The sequence below is a fragment of the Monodelphis domestica genome, chromosome 6 (assembly GCF_027887165.1).
Source record: "Monodelphis domestica isolate mMonDom1 chromosome 6, mMonDom1.pri, whole genome shotgun sequence".
Lineage (NCBI taxonomy): Eukaryota > Metazoa > Chordata > Mammalia > Didelphimorphia > Didelphidae > Monodelphis > Monodelphis domestica.
In genome coordinates, this window is record NC_077232.1 from 68,042,578 (window position 1) to 68,062,220 (window position 19,643).

At 42.8% G+C, this 19,643-nt stretch overlaps 1 protein-coding gene across 1 annotated transcript in view; it reads right to left on the reverse strand.

Moving 5' to 3' along the window:
* Positions 1–19,643, reverse strand: part of ABCC8 (ATP binding cassette subfamily C member 8) — a 133,916-nt gene that overhangs the window by 30,635 nt on the left and 83,638 nt on the right. Inside the window, exons 18-25 of the mRNA XM_056802201.1 lie at positions 9,253–9,285; positions 6,082–6,117; positions 5,235–5,333; positions 4,228–4,312; positions 3,020–3,100; positions 2,169–2,306; positions 1,269–1,394; positions 587–689 (exon numbers count right to left, since the gene is read on the reverse strand). Of these exons, the coding sequence (XP_056658179.1) occupies positions 587–689; positions 1,269–1,394; positions 2,169–2,306; positions 3,020–3,100; positions 4,228–4,312; positions 5,235–5,333; positions 6,082–6,117; positions 9,253–9,285 (701 nt within the window). The remainder of the gene's footprint in view (positions 1–586; positions 690–1,268; positions 1,395–2,168; positions 2,307–3,019; positions 3,101–4,227; positions 4,313–5,234; positions 5,334–6,081; positions 6,118–9,252; positions 9,286–19,643) is intronic.

The following is a 19,643-nucleotide window of genomic DNA, read 5'->3' on the forward strand; positions in this document are numbered from 1 at the left end:
TGTTCTCTATCCACTGAGCTACTGAGTTGCCTTGCTGCCCTTAGTTTCCTTTACTTTTAAGTTCCCAAGTATGCCTTAGCCCATGGACCACACCAGCCACCCTTGTAGGATATCTTGTAGATGTTTGCCATGCTGAACAAGGATGCTGTGCCTCTCTCTTTTCTTCTACCCTTCCAATTGCAGTCCTTTCTTTGGGGATGAGAAAATCACTGAAAATCAGGAGTCACTGAGCCTACCCCTTAGCTTATGGGGCATATTCTCCTAGATTCAGCAAAAGGTTCTTAGCTTGCAAAGTCATTGGGTCCATTCCAGCTCCTTCCAAATTGCAAGGACCTCAAGGTCTCAAGCCCTGTTGCCTCTCAGAGTTCCCAAGCAAGGTCAAGGCTTGGTTCTTCTATTAATGTTCTTAATTAGATGACTGTCTCCCAGAGTGGTCTCAATTCACAAGCCCTCTCTACTTGAAGGACATCCACCCTCAATCCTCCCTTCACGAACAGAGATGAGGGCGGCCACCACACACCTAGCTCAGCCACCTTTTTTGAGACCTGGGACTGTCCCTAAGAAGGAGGAACCATGGCTACCTCACCTTCCTCTTCTTCCTCATCCTGCAGGAGTCCATTCCTGGAAGACATGGCCCTAGGCAGACCTTTTGGTTCCTCCAAGGTCTTTCTCTCAACGACCACAGGCTCCTGAAAGATAACCAAGGAGACAAAATCATTTCACTTACTACCAGTTGCTCTTCCCCAAGTCAGAAAGGAATGGGGTGGGGAGGCAAGACTAAGGAAAACTCATGTTTTCAGACCATCTCCTCCAAGGAGCCTTCCCTGTTCTCAGCCTTAAGAGATTTCTGAACTTTTCCATGACAATTTGAAATAGTGATCTAAAAATAAAAGATAGAGATAAAAGTGAAAAGAAAGATCTAATGGTAATCTAGATAAGAGAGATTATTTTTTAATAGCATTCTCTGGATCAATGACTCAGGCACCCTCAAAATGCCAAAAGAATCCACTTATAGGTCACCCAGTCCTATGTTCTGTCTCTGTTGGGGCATTATCCTGGTTCAGGGCACTGTCCCACTTCCCAGCTAGTTCATAGCTCATTGCTAGTCAAGAGAAGAGAACACTTACTTCATTCTCTGTAGGCCCCCTGGGTTTAGGGGTAGCTCTCATCAAAGCAAAGTACACTAGGGAGTGGTTCATCATTATTGCCCTTGTTAGGGGACAAGGGGAACTGAAAACCCCAGATGCCAGAGATCCCTAGAACTCAACCTTCTCCAGCTCTTGGTCTTGTCGGTTCATGAGTGTCTTCCACTGCTCAAACAGCTGAGACTCAGACATCTGGATATCCTTGAGTGTCCCTTCCCGCTGGATGGTACCATCTTTCATGGCAATGATCTAGGAAAACAAGAATACAACTTGTCTTCTTGTTATATATTTGGTAGTCTTTTTTTTGGATACATGCCACTGAAAAAGAGTTGGACATGGATCCAGGAGTGAATTGACTCCTAATTCCAGCTCTGATATTTACTAGTTAGTTGTGTGACTGTAGGCAGGTCACCTTACTTTGTGTGCCTCAGTTTACCCCCATTTCTAAGATGGGAACAACAACATGGTAAATTCTATGAACCTTAAAGTGTTATGAAAATGTGAAATTTTAATATTACTATTGTATCTTCTATTAGAAGGGTGGATTCTTCATGGGAAACTGCTTGAGAACAAGATCTGTATATTCTGCCTCAGACTAGACTTTTTCTTATGAAAGTGAACTTGTGTTACCAATTAGACTGGAGATTCCCCAAGGATAGAGCCCATGTCTCTTTCATTGAACTGAGGCCTCTCTAGGGCTGGGACTATGTCCCTTTGGGATCTTCTCCAGGTCCTAGCACAGAATGGACCTCTATTCAGGACTGGAGCAGGTCAGAGTTCTAGAGAATGATAGTTTGTCCCAGCATGAATCTTTTCTGGAATCTGGCAAGTACTCATTAGGCAGTTGGGTTAGACTGATCCCAGTTTGAGAAAACTCTTAGATAAGCTGTGCCTGGCTACAAGAATGACCCAAATTTAGACTTCAGAATTAATCTTCTTAGTTATTGACTCCCTCCTTCCCTCCCCTTCCCCATCTTCTTTTCCTTAACCCTCATTCTTGGCGTCCACCAACCAGGCCCTCACCCAGTCTGCATGGGGCAGGTACTGCAGCTTGTGGGTTACTAGGACCACAGTCCTCTTATCCTCTCGGAGCAACTCAAGAATCCCAGCCTGCATTAAATGGTCACTCAGGTGGATGTCCAGAGCTGAGAATGGATCGTCCTGAGCAGAAGAAGGAATGATTAGGAACAGGAATTTGTAAAGAAGGCATTCTATAATGGGAATAATGATGATGATTGGAATACTACCAGTTCTTGGCTTTGCTCTCTTATTACTTAACTATATGATGTTGGACAAGTTGCTTCATCTCTAAGGGCCTCAGTTTTTTCATTTATAAAATGGGTACAAAACTTTATGCTAACTGTCTCACAAGGCTGCTATGAGGATCAAACAAGATATCTATGAAAGTACATGGTAAGCTGCTATTGAAGTATAGGTTGGCAGTATAATTAGCATTTTTCTCCTTTTTAAGGGTCATCATGTGATAACCACCTTTTCTTCTGACATCATGTCTTTGGGGGGGGGGGTGTTAGAATAATAGGGATAGGATATAGTTGGTTCTTCACTTAGAACTTGTTCTACTTGCCCCCTTCCTGATTACTCTCCCTCCCTCCCCCAGTCTAAATCTTGGATTTGGGAATCAAAAGAAAGACCCAAGTTAGACGGCTGTCTCTTTGATATATTAATTGTATCACCATGACTCAGTCATCCCCTCATGGAGCCGCATCTGTAAAATGGGTCTATAACAACACTCCCACCACTTACTTATGACAATAAAATGTAGAGACAAGCAGGGCAGGAGCTGAGCATGTACAGTGGGACAGGATGAGGTGTGGGTAAACAGGATGAGAGGGGAGATGGCTGGGCAAACTCACCAAGAACACAACATTGGTGTGCTGGTATAGTGCCCGGGCCACGCTGATACGTTGACGCTGACCTCCTGATAGGTTGATGCCCTGGTACCAATGGAGAATAACTGGTCATTGTCCTCTTTCTGGGTGATGCCACAGAGATTAAGATCCGAGTGTGGAGGAAGCTGTCTATGCTCAAAGCAGGGGAAGTTTTAAATGATCATTATTATCTAATTTTTTTTCTGTCTAACTTCATTCTTGATCTCTCTTAGGTTGATATTGTTAGTCCCGAAGCCTCAGATAGATTTTGAAATAGGTTGTCTGTATTCACTGTCTCCACTTCTCCTCTAACTCACTTCTAAACCCTTTGTAGTCGGAGGAAACTTTAGAGTATATAATACATTATCAGATATATGGTCAGGTTCTGGGATTGTTTTAGAGGGACATCTTGGAGGCAGGGCTGGTGCAGTCTTCAAGTCTGAACAGCAAATGGATACAAAACTATGTTTATTTTCCATATGAAAGGCAACATACAATGGGAAAAGAGCACTGGATTTGAGGTCAGGATCCCTGTGTTCTAATCTTGGCTCTCTTATTTTATAAATGCATGACGGAACAATTCATTGAACCTTTCTGGATCTCAATTTTCTCATCTGTAAAATGGGTTCAATAATGCTTACACTATCTCCCTTACAAAAGGAAGAAATGAGCTTTCAATTATTGTCCATACTACCATAACAATCACGATCGTGGAAGAAATGGACTTTAGCTCAGTAGGAGAGATTTAGATTAGATCCAAGGAAGAATTTTTTTAAATTGAAATATTTTATTTAATTAATTTACAATATTTTTCTATAGTTACATGATTTATGTTCTTTTCCTCCACTCCTCGCCCTGTAGCTGATGTGCAATTTCACTGGCTTTTACCAAGGAAGAATTTTCAGATAGTAAATTTGGTTAAAGTTAATTATTATGTCTAAGATGGATAATATGGCTATGTCTTTTCATACTCTTAAAGCCAGTTGCTACCTGATAAATTCACTGTAGAGAATCTCTGCTACAGCCTAGAGCTCCTGGCGGTGGTTTTTGACTCCATGGCTGATACTTTAGCACCTAGTAATTGGGTTTTTGAAAACAGGATGATTGAGAGTTGCAGGGGAATCAGTTGTGAGAAAGCCAATTTTAAGAGTAAGCCTTGAGAACCCCCAACACCCTAGAAGATAGCTACTAACCCGCTCACCAATCTGGGTCTGGTCTCCATGGGGCAGGATGTCAATGTCAGGCTGGAGAGAGCAGGCATCAATGACAGCCTTATATCTGTATGTGTAGGGGGACAGAAGTGGACACAGCATGGCTTAGCCCAAGAGTCTCTGCCTATATTTTATAGAGGGTCATTACTGAGAAGAGGGATTTGGGGTTGGAGAGACTGTCATGGATACAGATGGTTAACGAGCCTTCTCAGCTTGGGAGAACAAACATCATCTGATTCAGAAAAGTGCCTGGGGTCAGCACCTTTACTCAGGCTCATAACTGGGCTAGTTAAATATTTAAGGAGTTAAATTGGATGGTGACCCAGCAACAATGGTTCCCTGTGTGTTTTACATGTTGCAGGGGGGAAAAAAGTCAGACGAAACTCCCTACCCCTCTGGCCTGTCTGCTGTGATTACTGATAATGATATTAAATATTTGTTTAGCTCGCCCACCCCAGAAGTGCCTCCTATGTTGAGCTGGAACAGAGCTACGTAGACAGAGAGGGCTGGAAGCAAGAGTCCAGACTCCTTGCTCCCTTGCTCTAGACACAGCATCAGATTGACTAGCTCTCTACTTGACCCTTCCCCTCCTTTCTCCTCCCATCCCCAAACAGAAGGCTCTGGATATATTGGATCCAGGTATCCAAAGGGAATTTGCATTGGAGTCACTTTCAAAGAAATCTTCGGGAAAATTCTGAAATCTCTACCCAGATGGAGAGTTAAGGAGTTAAAGTGAATGGGAATGTACATGGTGACCCAGCAACAGTGGTGAGAACAGTATTCTCCCAACACTATGGACCACTGTCAGAGGATACAATTACAATGAGCCTGGTTGGAGGGCATTAGGGCTAGGCCCTTGAGTAGTTCTGGGGATGAAGATGGTAGTACTGTAAGAGTAGGAAATTAGAGGAGGTATGCCCAAGTACTGATCCATCAAGCAATGATTCCACTAGCCCTTTCCTTCCCAGGACTGAGAGAGAAGCTTTTACCTTTGTTTGTTGAAGGGGCTTTCAAATGTAATGTTCTCCTCCACTGTGGCATTAAGCAACCATGGTTTCTGGGAGGCATAGGCCACTGGACCCCTCTTTCTGAAAAGAAAAGCCAGGGAGGGACTGAAATGAATGCCAATGAGAGCTTCTAATGTGACAACCCCAGATCAGCATATAGGTTCTTCCAAATATCATCTTCACTGGCTTATCAAAGCCCAAGAAAATCTATCCTTAAAAGGGCAGTTTTTGTGTTCCCAGAATTTCCTTCCCTCCCTCCCTCCCTCCCTCCCTCCCTCCCTCCCTCCCTCCCTCCCTTCCTTCTTTTCTCCCTCCCTCCCTCCCTCCCTCCCTCCCTCCCTCCCTCCCTCCCTCCCTCCCTTCCTTCCTTCCTTCCTTCCTTCCTTCCTTCCTTCCTTCCTTCCTTCCTTCCTTCCTTCCTTCCTTCCTTCCTTCCTTCCTTCCTTCCTTCCTTCCTTCCTTCCTTCCTTCCTTCCTTCCTTCCTTCCCATCATCCCACTTTAGTTCTCATGCTGTCTTGAGTTTTATTGAGATAAAGTTTGTGTGTGACCCCACCCCTCTCTCTCTTTCCTCTGACTGCAGTGGTTGAAGGGAGCTTTTGGGCAGGCAGGAGAACTTACTCACATGGGTTTACTTTTTGTTAGATAATTAGGTTTGAACTTCTATCTCTTTTAGTTTATTTTCTTTTTACTTCAAGTGATTATTAATAAATATTATAAAATATAATACTTGGAAGTATTGGATATTAAATTTAACCTTAAACTTCCTTCCTTCCTTCCTCCCTCCCTCCCTCCCTCCCTCCCTCCCATTAGCAGTGAGAACTCAGTACCTGGTATCCATGCCAGCATTTGTTTCTCTCTCTGGGCTATAATGAAGAGAAAGAAAAGATAAAAGTTAGTTTTTAGAAAAGTGGTCAGAGTCCTTCAAGTAGACTGTGCTCATTCCAACTGAAACACAATTCCATTCTGAGCCCAGACTTGAAGCCTCGGTACACCAACCAACCCCATGGGAAAACTCTCAAATACTGAGGGCTGCATTTTCATCCTGGTTCTTTCTGCCTCTGGGAGTAACCTTCATTGACAGAGGGCAAGGGAAAAACATTCCCTTGTTTTGGGAAAATATGTGAGGAAAAGTGCCAGTAGGTTATGGGTGTGTGAGAATGTGTGTGTGTGTGTGTGTGTGTGTGTGAGACACACACACACACACAGACAGACAGACAGACAGAGACAGATATACAGAGACAGAGACAGAGACACAGAGAGATAGAGACAGACTGAGACAAAGAAAGAGACAGAGAGAGACATGCAGGGAGAGAGAGCCAGAGATTTGGAGATACAGACATGAGAGAGACAAAGAGAGAAAGAGTGAGACAGAGTCAGTGATAGAGAGCAGAAACAGGGACACATATTCAGAGGCAGAGAGAGAGAGAAAGAGACAGAGACAGAGAGAGAGAGAGAGAGAGACAGACAGACAGACAGACAGACAGACAGAGACACAGAGACACAGAGACACAGAATCACAGAGACAGAGACAGAAACACACCCACACAGAGACTGAGATGGAGATACAGAGGCAGAGAGAAAAACTCCACAGGTTAGGAAGATGGGAAAGCTTCCTGGGGTTGAGAGAAGGTGAGATCCAAGCTGGGGAACCTCTATAGACAAACTCTGCATTTGTGCACCAAGTAAATAAACTTCTCCCATTGATGAGTTCCTTCTAGAAGTTTGAGTAAGGGCTCAAAGCAATCACGCTTCTCTTATTAGCCTTTACTGCTCTGTTTCAACTACCAAGGATAGGGCCAGACCAGCCATCCTCCATTTTCTGGGTTGTGATACCCTTCCCTCCTCCCTGGGCTTTCAACTCTTCTATGTGTTGCCTTTCCTTCTGGAGAGTAAGCTTCTTGAGGCCAAGGACCATCTTTCTTTTTGCTTGAATTTGCAACTCTGGTGCTTAGCACAGTACCTGGCACACAGTCAGTGCTTAATCCATGCTTGTCAACTTGACATCTAGTGGGCTGACTTGGCCACAGAAACAACTCACAAAGTCATTTCATCTGTTGTACCCCTGAGCAAGCCAGGAAGCTCAGCCCCTATATCTTAGGGGAAATGTCAAGGAGGGTAAGAGGAAGGAAGGGAACAAGACTCCCTTAAATCTGCTTGAGTAGTCCTTCTGTAGCTGAGAACAGATGGGGAGCAAAGGCAATGTGTTTGGGAATGGAGAGGTTTTATAACTTCTTTACAAAGTTCTGTCTGTCTGTCTGTCTGCCTAGGGCAGAAATGCTCAGGGCTGACCACCACACCTTGGTGTGCTGCCTGTTATCTTGGAGGAAAACTGGGGATGTTGGCAAGTTCTTAAAATATTTTTAACTAACCACTAGGCATATACCTTATTGAAATAAAAAAAACAGAAATATCTCCTATATATCAATATATTCTTATAGTACCTTTTATGCTATTCTTCAATCTGGGGATGGCTAAGCCAATTGTGACATATGATTCTAATGGAACATTCCTTACAATAATGTTATTATTATTGTTATTATTTTCTAAGAACCGTTGCCTTTTGTTTTAGAATTAATACTGAGTATCAATTCCAAGGTAGAAGAACAGCAAGGGCTAGGCAACTGGGGTTAAGTGACTTGCCCAAGATCATACAACAAGGACCTATCTAAGGTCAAATTCAAACCCAGGACCTCCCATTTCCAGGCCTAGTTCTTCATTCACTGACTCACGTAGCAGCCCCGTGAAATAACATAAAAAAACCAATCTCTTCTATAGCCAACAGGAATAGATTTGTGCCATAAGAAATGATGAATATGAAAAATGTGTAGAAACATAAGACATATGAAGTGAACCAGAGCAAAGAAGAAAGTAGGAAAGAAAGACTATAATAATGTAAAAGAACATAGTAAGGAACATTTAAATTCTGATTAAACATAATGACCCATCTTCATCTTAGAAAGTTAATGAGAAGATATTATTAATTAGCACAGTGCCTGGCATACAATAGATGTTTAATAAATACTTATCAACTGACTTATTGATATCCCTCTCTTCTCAACAGAGACATGAGGGGCTATTGATGTGGTAGGGTGCATTTACTGCCAAGGAAGGTATTTGTTCATTGGTTCTGTCTAGATATTCTTTGTTGAATGGAGGCAGAAGACAACTGGGGTATGAAAACAGATGAGATGGCAACAATAAAACTTTAATAGAAGATTTTTTTTAAACCCTTACCTTCCATCTTGGAATCAATACTGTGTATTGCCTCCAAGGCAGAAAAGTGGTAAGGGCTAGGCAATGGGGGTCAAGTGACTTGCCCAGAGTCACACAGCTGGGAAGTGCCTGAGGCAAGATTCGAACCTAGGACCTCCCATCTCTAGGCCTGGCTCTCAATCCACTGAGCTACCCAATTGCCCCCTTTAATAGAAGATTTTCAAAATGGCACTAGAATGATTTCATTCCAAATGGTAGACAGATACAATGTGACCACCATGTCATGGAATTGATGTTTGTAGCTTTTGGAAACAACAGTCATGACTTCAGTCATACCTGAATATGTAGGTATTTGTGTGTGTGCTTATGTACATGTATCTCTGTGCAGTTCTATGTGTGTAGAAATGTAGAAAGAGGCCATGTGAGAGGAAGGAGGTGGGGAAGGAAAGAGGAACAGACAGAGAGAGAGAGACAGACAGAGAGAGAGAGTCAGAGAGAAAGAGTCAGAGAGAGATAGAGACAGAGAGTCAAAGAGAAAGAGTCAGAGAGAGAGAGAAAGAGAGAGAGAGAGGAGAGAGAGAGAGAGAGAGAGAAAGAGAGAGAGAGAGAGAGAGAGAGAGAGAGAGAGAGAGAGAGAGAGAGAGAGAGAGAGAGAGAGAGAGAGAGAGAGAGAGAGAGAGACTGAGATTGTCCAAAGCTGCAAGTGGCTTATCCAGCTGTGTACCCAGAATGGCTTTTGGGTTCCCCTATTATAACATGCCTTGAGTGTGATGCCTTCTCCATACCTGGAGTCCTCGCCCATCTCACTGTCTGGGAGGCTACAGTGCCGCAAATAGAAAGCAGAAAGATAGTAGTTACTTGCCATGTGTAGCACCCAATCCCTGGGACAAGCAGTCATTTACTGACTCTTCCCCATCTCTAGTTTCTCCCTCCCAAGGGCTCTGAAAAGAGAGGGAGAAGATACATGGACCTGCAATGGCCAGAATTTGCTCTGAAAGAGCGAGGATGGTAAAACGACTTTCTGAGAGCCATTGTCAGTGGGAGGATTTGACTTGGGACCATGACTGAGACAGGAAGATTTAGTTTTTTTGTGTCATCCAGCACAGAGTAGATCTACAAGGTGTCCCTGTAATCTTAATGCAGTAGTAAGCCATAAAGGACCTTAAGAGAGAAAGACCAATCATTTTTATGAATGAGAAAACTATGGATAGAGAATTTGCTCAAGATCATATAGCGTTAGTGGATGAGCAGGAGTAGAAGCTTGATCTTCTCACATTTTTTTCTGAGACTTGGTTTCTCTGTCACTTAGACTGGAAGTTCAGTAGCCCCTCAGGGCTCAATCCCACTAATCCATTAGCTTGGAAGTCTTAGCTTGTTCCAATTTTCCATCCTGGGAGTGTTTGCCCCTCTGTAGGGAGCCTGGTGACCCTCTGCCCCTGGGGGCTCACCATATAAAGTACTAGACTTAGCAAAGGCACCGTATCAGAACATCCAAGAGCAAGAGATCCACCAGCCTGTCATCCTTTAGTAGTAAGGACTACAGGAGTGGACAGCTATGTCCAGCTTCTCTCTCAGACCAAACCAGGGCCAGTCAGCAGAGTACTACATTTTTAGTTCTTCTTAAGGTCTTTTCCAACCCCAAATTCATCTTGCCCATGAGAGCTGTATATCTAAAATGGGGAAGGGGCCAGGGCAAGACCTTGCCTAACAACTCCGTCTTATGAAGATGAAATGCCTTTAGTAAAGCTGTAGTTAACAATTCTGGTGGGTGAATAGGGCAAGGTTGCAGTTTATTTTTTTTTTTGAAGGGAGGCAAGACCTTGGAAAGAGACCTTCGACACAGGGTAACGCTAGGGTATCATCCCAATGTGGTGAGGAGATAGAGATCCTAGGACACTGGTCCTTGTGGGGAGAGACTGTGGGACACCTCAAGGCCCCCTGCCAGAGGGGAGGGAAAAAGCTTTAAAGCCAATTCAGAGAGGAGCTCACATGGGGTGGGGAAGAAAACTGTTATCAGCTGGTAGCATCATAGTTTAATTTAATAGTCTTACTAACTTGGTTCTTAGCTTAATTTCTCCCTGGAGGACCATACCTTTCAGTGCCATGGGAAAAAGTTCTGATTGGCTCACCCTGACTATGGCTCTGATTTTGGCCAAATTTTCATCTACTTGGTGCTAGTAACGTACTCTTTGGTTAGTAAAACCAGATAGAAATAGGTCAAATTAACATAAAAAAAACCTGAAGAATTTCCATTTTGCATTCATCCAATGGCACTAACATTTAGGCAAGGGAGGAAGAGCAAAGACATCAAAGGTTTCAGCCATTGCCTGTCTCCTTGGGGAACCATTCTTTGCCTTTTGTATTCAGGTCTTCCATCATTCTAACCAGACCTCCCTGTCTTGATCATGTGTAACATAAACTACAGAAATTAGAGAGACTAGAAATTCCAGAAGTTCCTCGGTTATGACCACGTACAGATGACTCCTATTCACAGGGTTTAAAGCGCTTTCCTTATAACAGTCCTACGAGGTTGGTCCAATCTGCATTACTAATCCCCATTTTATGGAGGAGGAAATCGAGGGTTAGACAAGTGAAGTAATGACCACAGCCACAAATTTAGTAAGATTAGACCTGGAATTTCTGATTCCCAAGTCCAGAACTCTTCCTCTCAGACCAAAGTACAAGTGTGGTCTGCTTTTTCCCTTCTTAGAATCAATATTGTGTATTGGTTCCAAGGCAGAAGGGCAATAAGGGCTAAGCAAAGAGGGTTAAGTGACTTGCCCAGGGTCACTCAGCTAGGAAGTGTTTGTGAAATCTCAAGGCTTGGGAGCCACTTAGCTGCCCCATAAATATTTATTTCCTTATTTTTAATAACTCTTACCTTCTGGATTAGAATCAATGCTGAGTATTAGTTCCAAGGTAGAAGAGGGGTAAGAGCCAGGCAATTGAGATTAAGTGATTTGTCCAGGGTCACACATTTAGAAGTGTCAGAGGCCAGTTTTGAACCCATTTAGCTGCCCTTCACTGCTTTCAAAATGAAATAAGATTTTCACCTTCTCTGAGGCTCTGGTTTACATGAATCTTCTCCAGTCCCTAATTCCTGCTGTGAGTTAATTGGCTGCACATTTGCTACCTGGATTTTATAGTTAGCAATCCCTAATTATGCTCTAGGCTATTGGACTTGGATTCAGTGGAGAATTCTGATATTTCAGCTCTAACCCTTAACAGTCTTTCCATATCAGCTACTTAAACTAAGCCTTGGTTTCCTTATCTGGAAAGGGGGATTTAATTTGATTTCATTCAGCAAATATTTAGGAAGAAATTACTATGTGCAAGACACTATGCTAGGTGCTAGGGGTAGGAAGATCAAAACAAAACAGTTCCTGCCTCAAGGAGCTTATCTTCTATTAGGAAGAGATCTTTTAGAAGTAAGGAAATTCCAAATAATTTCAAGGGAAGAGTACCAAAGCCTGGGGATGGATCGGGGAAGGACTTGGCAGGAGGAAGCCCCTGAGCCTTGCTTTGAAGGAATCCTGAGATTCCACAAGTTGGAGGTGGATAGAAAGTACTTTTTAGCAGGCCAGTTTGATTGGAATAGAGAGTATGGTGAGGACAACAGGAAATAGATTGCGAAGGTAGGTGAGAATCAGATTATAGAGGACTTTAAAGGCCAGGCTGAGGAATTTATATTTTATCTTAGTTATTTATTTTATATTTATTTCATTTATATTTTAACTTAGATATTAGGATAATTATATTTGCATAAACTATTTCATTAGGTTGTTGCAGAGAAAGAACTCTGTGGCCCATAAAGTGTTATATAAATGGGAATTATTATTATTTAGTATTATTACTATTATTAGTATTAGTATTATTAGTTTCCCTCTGGGGAGGGTTGCTATGCTTTATACTTATAGAATTTAAAGGGAAAAGGGATCTTAGAGTCTATTCCCAAAAAAGAGAAAATTGATGCCTTGAGTAGGGAGGTGACTTGCCCAATGCCACACTGATGGCATTATCATTGGCTGGGCAGGATTTGAATTCAGGCCTTGTGATGTCAATCCATTGCCTTAGAGGTGAACACAGGGATGGACAAAGGGAAGGTGTTAAGCATGAGCTAGATAATGGATACTCTTAGAAAAAGAGGTTAAGAAAAGAGAAGATTGGTCTCCATAGACTAAAGGCTCATGGGTTTTATATCTGAAAAAAGAAGGAATCAAACTTTCCATTGATTACTGGTCTTTAAAAAGTGAGTATCAGAGATATTTGCCTGTCCTCTCTCTCACTGTTCTTTGGGAACCAATGGATATAGTTAGAGGGCTCAGCTGGACAGAGGACTTTGATTTCCTCTTTCTTTGGACACAGTCTGGAAGAAAGGGAACCCCAAAGTCCTGCCTACACTGACAACTCTTTATAGCAGGTCAGATGGAACCCCACAGAGTCTCCTTCTAACCACTAACATGTTCTTCTACTCTAAGAGCCTGCAGAGTCCTGGAGCAGGTCAGCAAGCTGGGCATGCTGCTGAGGAGAGGGTTTTGGTTTCTTGCATAATTTCCCTTTATAATCACAATAACTAGAATTTATATAGTAATTCATGGTTTGTTAGGTGCTTTACACGGAGTACATTTAATCCTTACAACAACTGTAAAGTAGGTGCCATTATTTTCCCTATTTTACAGATGAAGAAACTGAGGCTCCAAGAAAGTAGGTGATTATTCCCAAGGTTCACCAAGCTTTTGTCTGGGGCAGAATTCTAATTCAGGTCATCCTGATTCTGAGTCCAGCCTTCTGTTCATTCACTTCACTGCCATTCCCTGTTTGCTATTGCCTTCTCAAGTGCCCATATTCACTGGAAATCTACCTTGACTCCCGAGTCTTGTGAGGTCCTCTTTCCCTAGCCCCAAGAAAAGAACACCAAGTTGGCCCAGTGGACAGTCTTTGAATAGTTCCTATTTATATCAATACTAAAAGACTAATTTTTCCTCAGATGGCAACAGCTGTTTCTAGACACCCATCACTAAAGGCTTATCAAACATGATTCCACAAATATCCTCAACAGGCTAGAACGATGAAATCAAATGGAAGATGTTAAGTCCTGTGCTCTGCCAAAAACAAAACAAAACAAAACTGGAACAAAAAACTGAAACTAAACCCCCCACAACAACAAACTTAGTTACATAAGGCTAGGATGGGAGGGGGTATGGCTAGGCAATTGTTTCTGTAAGAAAGATCTGCATGGGACTAGGTGGTCTTATGGGATTGAAAGCTGGAGAGGGTGACATAACAGCAAAGCTGTCATCCACAAGCCAAAAAACCAAGGCAATGTTAAGCAGAATTAATGACCCTCATGACCCACAGCTCCCAAAGCCTTCCGCTTTGCTCAGATTTGGGGGGGGGGGATGTCAAATTTTAAGGATATTGATAAGCTTGAAGGCTTCCAGAGAAGGATCCAGGATGGTGGAGGCAATGGATGGAGATGATGCCATCTTAAGACTGGTTAATTGGAAGTCAATAGGAATATTTAGCCTGAAGATGACTCAGGGAGGACGGAATTGCCAACAGGAAGGAAATATTTATTAAACACATGCCTATGTGCCAGGTACTGTGTGAAGTGCTTAATAAACATATCATTTGATTTTCAACAACTGGATGGGGGGGCATTTATTATCCCTAGTGCTTTAGTGCTAAATGAGGAAACTGAGGCAGATAGGGATTAAGTGATTTGTCCATAAGAAGCATCTGAGATGCATTTGAACTTTGATCTTCCTAACTTCAGATCCATTGCTCTATCCACTGTGCCACTTAGCTGCTACTAGGCAAGTGTGGGCAAACCTTTTTGAGATCATGTGCCCAAAATGCAACTTCAAGCTGCCTGTGAGCCCCCTGCACTAACCCAGAGAGTGGAGAGAGGAAATACTTGCATTGGGCAGCTAGACAGAAGGGCAGGACATGTAAAAATGTCCTCATATGCTGTGGAGAGGGGGAACAGAACAGCCCCCTCCATGCCACTGGGGTACGTCTGTCATGCCTCCACCAACACAGCTCTAGACTTTCAAAGGCTGCTAGGTGGAAGAGGGATTTGACTTCTCCTTGGTCCCAGAGGGCAGATCTTGGAGCAAAGAGTCAGTGATACATGGAATGACTTCCTAAGGATGAGTTGTCCCAAATTAAAATATATTTCACAGAGGGAGTGAATTCCTTATCATTAAAGGTCTTCAAGGAGAAACCCAGAGACTTCTTATGGAAGAAATTCAGGTATTCAAGTACGGATTGATCTACCCCGGATGCTATGCTTCTCATTGCAGATTTTGCAGAGATGATGGATGTCTATTATTAAATAAGATGCTGATTTGCTTATGAAATCTGGAACTGGCTGCTGACTCAGCCTGCCGAGTGTCTGAGCAGAAACTTGTATGGCGTTGTAGATGTCACTCAGGAGAGACATCTACTGCTGGGCAATGCAGCCTTATCTTTCTATACCAGAACTAGATTAGAAGCTCCCTGAGGGCCCCAACTCATGATTATTGGCCAGATCTCTTAGTCAATCGTATAATCACAGAAAGTCAAAGCTAAAAGGACCTTAGGATTCATTTTGCTCATTGAGGAGGAGCAGAATGGTGCTTTCCAAACAGGTTTCTCTTTCTTCTCCCCCAAGTATTCTCACTCTATTCTTTTCCATTAGGAAAACTAAAGGAGGTAACAGAAACCCCCAAAAGTTAATGACTTGCCCCAGGTTACATAGGCCATAAGTGGCTAAGTTCAGTCCTGTGAAAGAGGCCACAGAGGCAAAGAAGAATGCCTGCTCAGTGCTTTAGGAGATGCAGCTAGCTGCAAACAAAAGTAATTGAATCATGTGAGTTCAGGAACCAGGGAAACTGCTCCATGAGCAGTGCATTAGTTCTCTTGACTTCTGAGATCTGACCATCTGTTAGTCTAATGCACCTCTCGACTATGTTCTGGGAAGAAATTAAAAGCTTTCTTTCATTAGAGTCAGTAAAAGAAAACCAGCCTCTTTGTGAAGTGAAGCTATGGTAAATAGCAACTTTGGCACCGAGGATGCCAAGAGAAGGAAAACGAATAGTTCCCTGAAAAGGGACTCTGCCTGCGTTGATGGGCTGCTGGGCTTCCAAAGGCAATGAGATTGACCCTGGAGTTGTCATTAGAGAACTGGTTTCAGATTTTCTTCTTCAGTTCTTTTATTGTGATCCTGGACAAGCCACTTCCTTTTTCTGTCTTAGTTTTCTTATCTGTAAAATGAAGGATTAGAACAAGAGAACCTCTAAGGTCCCCTCTGAGTCCATGATTCTATGATTAAGGATCTAGGCGATGCAGTGGAGAAGAGTGATGGACCTGGAGTCTGGTAGACCCGAGTTCAGAATTGGCCTCGGACACTTCTAGCTGTTTGACCCTGAGAACATCACGTAACCTCTGTCTGCCTCAGGTTCTTCATGTGTAAAATGGGGATAATAATAATAATACCTACTTCCTAGGGTGGTTGTGAGGATCAAATAAGATAATCGTAAGTGTTTAGCACAGTGCCTGGCACATAGTAGGCACTTTACAAATGATTATTTCCTTCCTTCCTTTTCTTCCTTCCTTCCTTTCCCTTCCTTCCTCCCTTCCTCCCTTCCTCCCTCCCTCCCTCCTTCCCTTCCTCCCTCCCTTCCTTCCTCTCTCTCTCTCTCTCTCTCTCTCTCTCTCTCTCTCTCTCTTCTTTCTTTCTTTCTTTCTTCTGTCATATTATATCCTTCCTTCCTTCCTTCCTTCCTTCCTTCCTTCCTTCCTTCCTTCCTTCCTTCCTTCCTTCCTTCCTTCCTTCCTTCCTTCCTTCCTTCCTTCCTTCCTTCCTTCCTTCCTTCCTTTTCTCCCTTTCCCACTTAAAGCTAAACTCAACCCTACTGAAAAATGTAAGGTAGCTTTCTTTGAGAAGTTAGTTGCAGTATCTGAGAGAATACAATACAAGTGATAATCCTTTGTGAGAGAAGCAATATGAGGTTAGGAAGATCTGGGTTCAAACTATTCTTTGTTGACATCCTGCCTGTCTGACCCTGTGGAAGTCACAACTTCTGAATGTCCTTGGCAACTTTTTAAGACTCTCAGGTAGAACCAGTTGGTGATCTGCATCGATGGAGGGAATTCCCTCACTAGGAGTTTACTACACAGATAAAATCACAGATTGGGGACAAGATCTTTTGTGAACTCTAGTGGTGATCCACATGTCAGGTTGAATCATTCTTTTTCCTGAATAATGGGAAACACTTTCATAGAATTGGACCCAAGAAACTATCTACTCTGGGACTGGCTAGTTTTCTTTTATGCAGCCCCCTCCAACCTGATGCTGGAGTACTATTTCTGGATGCATATATTCTTTTTTTCTTATAATAGCTAGTGTCTTAAGGTTTGAAAAAGCATTTTGTAGATATTATTTCTTTTGATCATCAACAACTCTGTAGATGCTGATATTTTCATTTTAAAGATGAGGCAAAGGTTAAGTCAAACAGGGTCAGATGGCTAGTGTCTGAGCAGCATTTGAACTCTGGTTTTGCTGACTCCAGGTCCAGCACCCTGTCTTTTATGCCCCCTAACACTTAGAAGGAAATATCCTCACTGAAATCTAAGATGATTTTGCTATGGCAAAGGAATGAGGGAATAGGTACTATTACCAATGCTGCGTCCTTCTCTTCACCCCTGCCAAAGGATAGTTATAGGAGAAGGGAGAACATAATTGGGGATTTGGGTGCAGCTGGTTCTTGAGGTCAGAGAGCTTATGTAGGCTCAGGGATGGAGAAAGTCTGGGGCTTTCAGTTTTGGATCAGAGTTAGAGATCAAAATCAGTGATGGAGAAAGCTATGGGAAGGACACCCTGAAGCATTTATGAGAAGAATCTGGTGCCCTGCAAAGTTCATGGGATTCAGCAGGGCTTATGGACTAGGACTGAATACTTTCCAAGGGCCCAGAATGTTTATAGCAGCTCAGACAAGTTTTGTCCCAGGTTAGACACTGTTTGAGCCCCTGCCAGTGTGCCAGTGTGATAAGATGGAGGTGTTAATACAGGCATGTGATGCTTAGGCATGAGGGGCAGGGAAAGATCTGTGGAGAAGAGGAAGGAGAAGAGAGGAGATAAGAGGACCAGGCTCAGCAGTGACCTTGACACAGTCATGGGACAGGTCAGGGAGTAGAAATGCCTGGGGGAGGGTGGTGTTAGGAGCAACTGAAAGTTTGAATCTAATTTAGAAACAACCCTTGAATTAATGCCCAGCAGGACAGCCTGGTTCTCGGAGTCTCGGAGGAGCTCTATAGATCACAACTCATGATTATTGGCCAGATATCTCAGTTAATCGTATAATCACGTAATAAGTGGAGTCCCAGGCCCCATGTGCCACAAACTTTGCCCCTCAGCCTTTGGACTTCGAAGCCACATGAGGGTACATCAATAGATGATAAGGCACAAAGACAATTGTCATTCTTGGTCACCAAGAGGCTACCACTACGTATAATCACAGAAAGTCAAAGCTAAAAGGACCTTAAAATTCATTTTGTGATAAGCTCAGAGTTCTTCTAGCCCTATTACCTTATACCTGAGAAAAGTCAGAGCCAGAGAAAAGGTGACTTACCCGAGATCACATGAGCTGGGAAGCAGGAGTACCATGAGTTGAAACAAGGACTTCTGTCACTAAATCCAGAGCTATTTCCACTATGCTACCCAATCTGCTTGGTTCAAAGAAGAAGACACTGAAGGCAAGCAATTTACCCAAGGTCACAGAGTGAGTTCACTATGTGACCTTGGGAAAGTTGCTTTTGGGAATAGAATTGGGTCTTTGGACACTTACATTAATGCTCTTTCCCCCATACCCATATTAGAACAATATGAAGATTTAGGGAGCTTCTTGGTGGTCTTGAAGTGAGAGGATCAGGGCTCAGATCCCACGTTTTCCATTGACTTGCTACTTGGAAAAGTTAGTTAACAGCTCTGGGCCTCAGTTTCCTCATATGTAAAACAAATGGGTTGGACTAGATGGCCTCTGAGGTCCCTTCTTGTTAATCTTATTTTGCCTATTCCACCTCCCAGTGCCCTTTTGCAGTGGTTATCCCTCAGACCTGTGATACTCTGCCCTTTGCGTCTCAATTTCCTTGGTTTCCTTCAAAATAGCTCAAATCCCACCGTCTGCAGGAGGTTTTCCTGGTCTCCCCAGCTGCTTATATTTTTGCTTTCTTCCATTAAATTTAAGATATAGCCAAGAAATTATTCTATTGTGTAGCTTTCAGATAAAGTACTCTGCAATTTTACAGCTAAAAATATTAATAGGTTGTAGACATTTTTAGACAAATGAATTATTCCTGTGAATAGTTGTAGTATCATAGTTGTAGAGCTGAAGGGAGGCCTTCCCCTTTCAGATTACATTCCTATAGCACCTCTCTATCTCATCTACCTCGATATCTGCATGCTGTCTCCTCCAGATCAGAGCTTGTTTTTTTGGGGGGGGGGAGGGACTCATTTCTTTGAATCCCCAGGGCTCCATACAATTCCTGAAAAACAGTAATTGCTTAATAAATGCTTGTGGTTTGATTGACTGGCTGACAAGGTCTCCAATTTGTCTGCTGTTCTCTCATTTCTTTATCAGAAGTTTGCTAGGATTCCCAGTGGGAAGGGAGAGTGAAAGCTGCCTAGTCCATCCCCTTTCCTTCATTGTTAGTGCCAATCCATGTCCTGTGTCAGAGATCTCAATATTAGCACGCCTTTTGCCTGTTGCCATCCCAAAGAGTTGCTCACTCCTCAGGACCCAGAGTGGGGAAGCATATTCCAACTGTTAAATCTATAATCTGGCAGTTGGAGGAGTTGAGGGCATAGGAGGAAGGAGTGGAAGATAGGTCAGAGTGACAGAGTAAAGAAAAGCACATTGGGCTGGAAGTCAAAAGCTCTGGGTTTGAATTCTAGGACTGTCATTTGCTGGTAATGGGATCTTAGGCAAATTACTTCATATTTCTGTGTCTGATTTTTTTAAATGGAAAGAATACTATTTATTCTCCCCATGTGCTAGAAAGCAGTGGTGTCAAACTCATAAAGAAATGAGAGGGGCTAAAAGATATATAAAGGATCCTTTGAGGTTGCATATTAATATAGAAAACCATGTAGTAACATCATCTGTTATATTGTTTTTTAACTTATTCTGTTAAA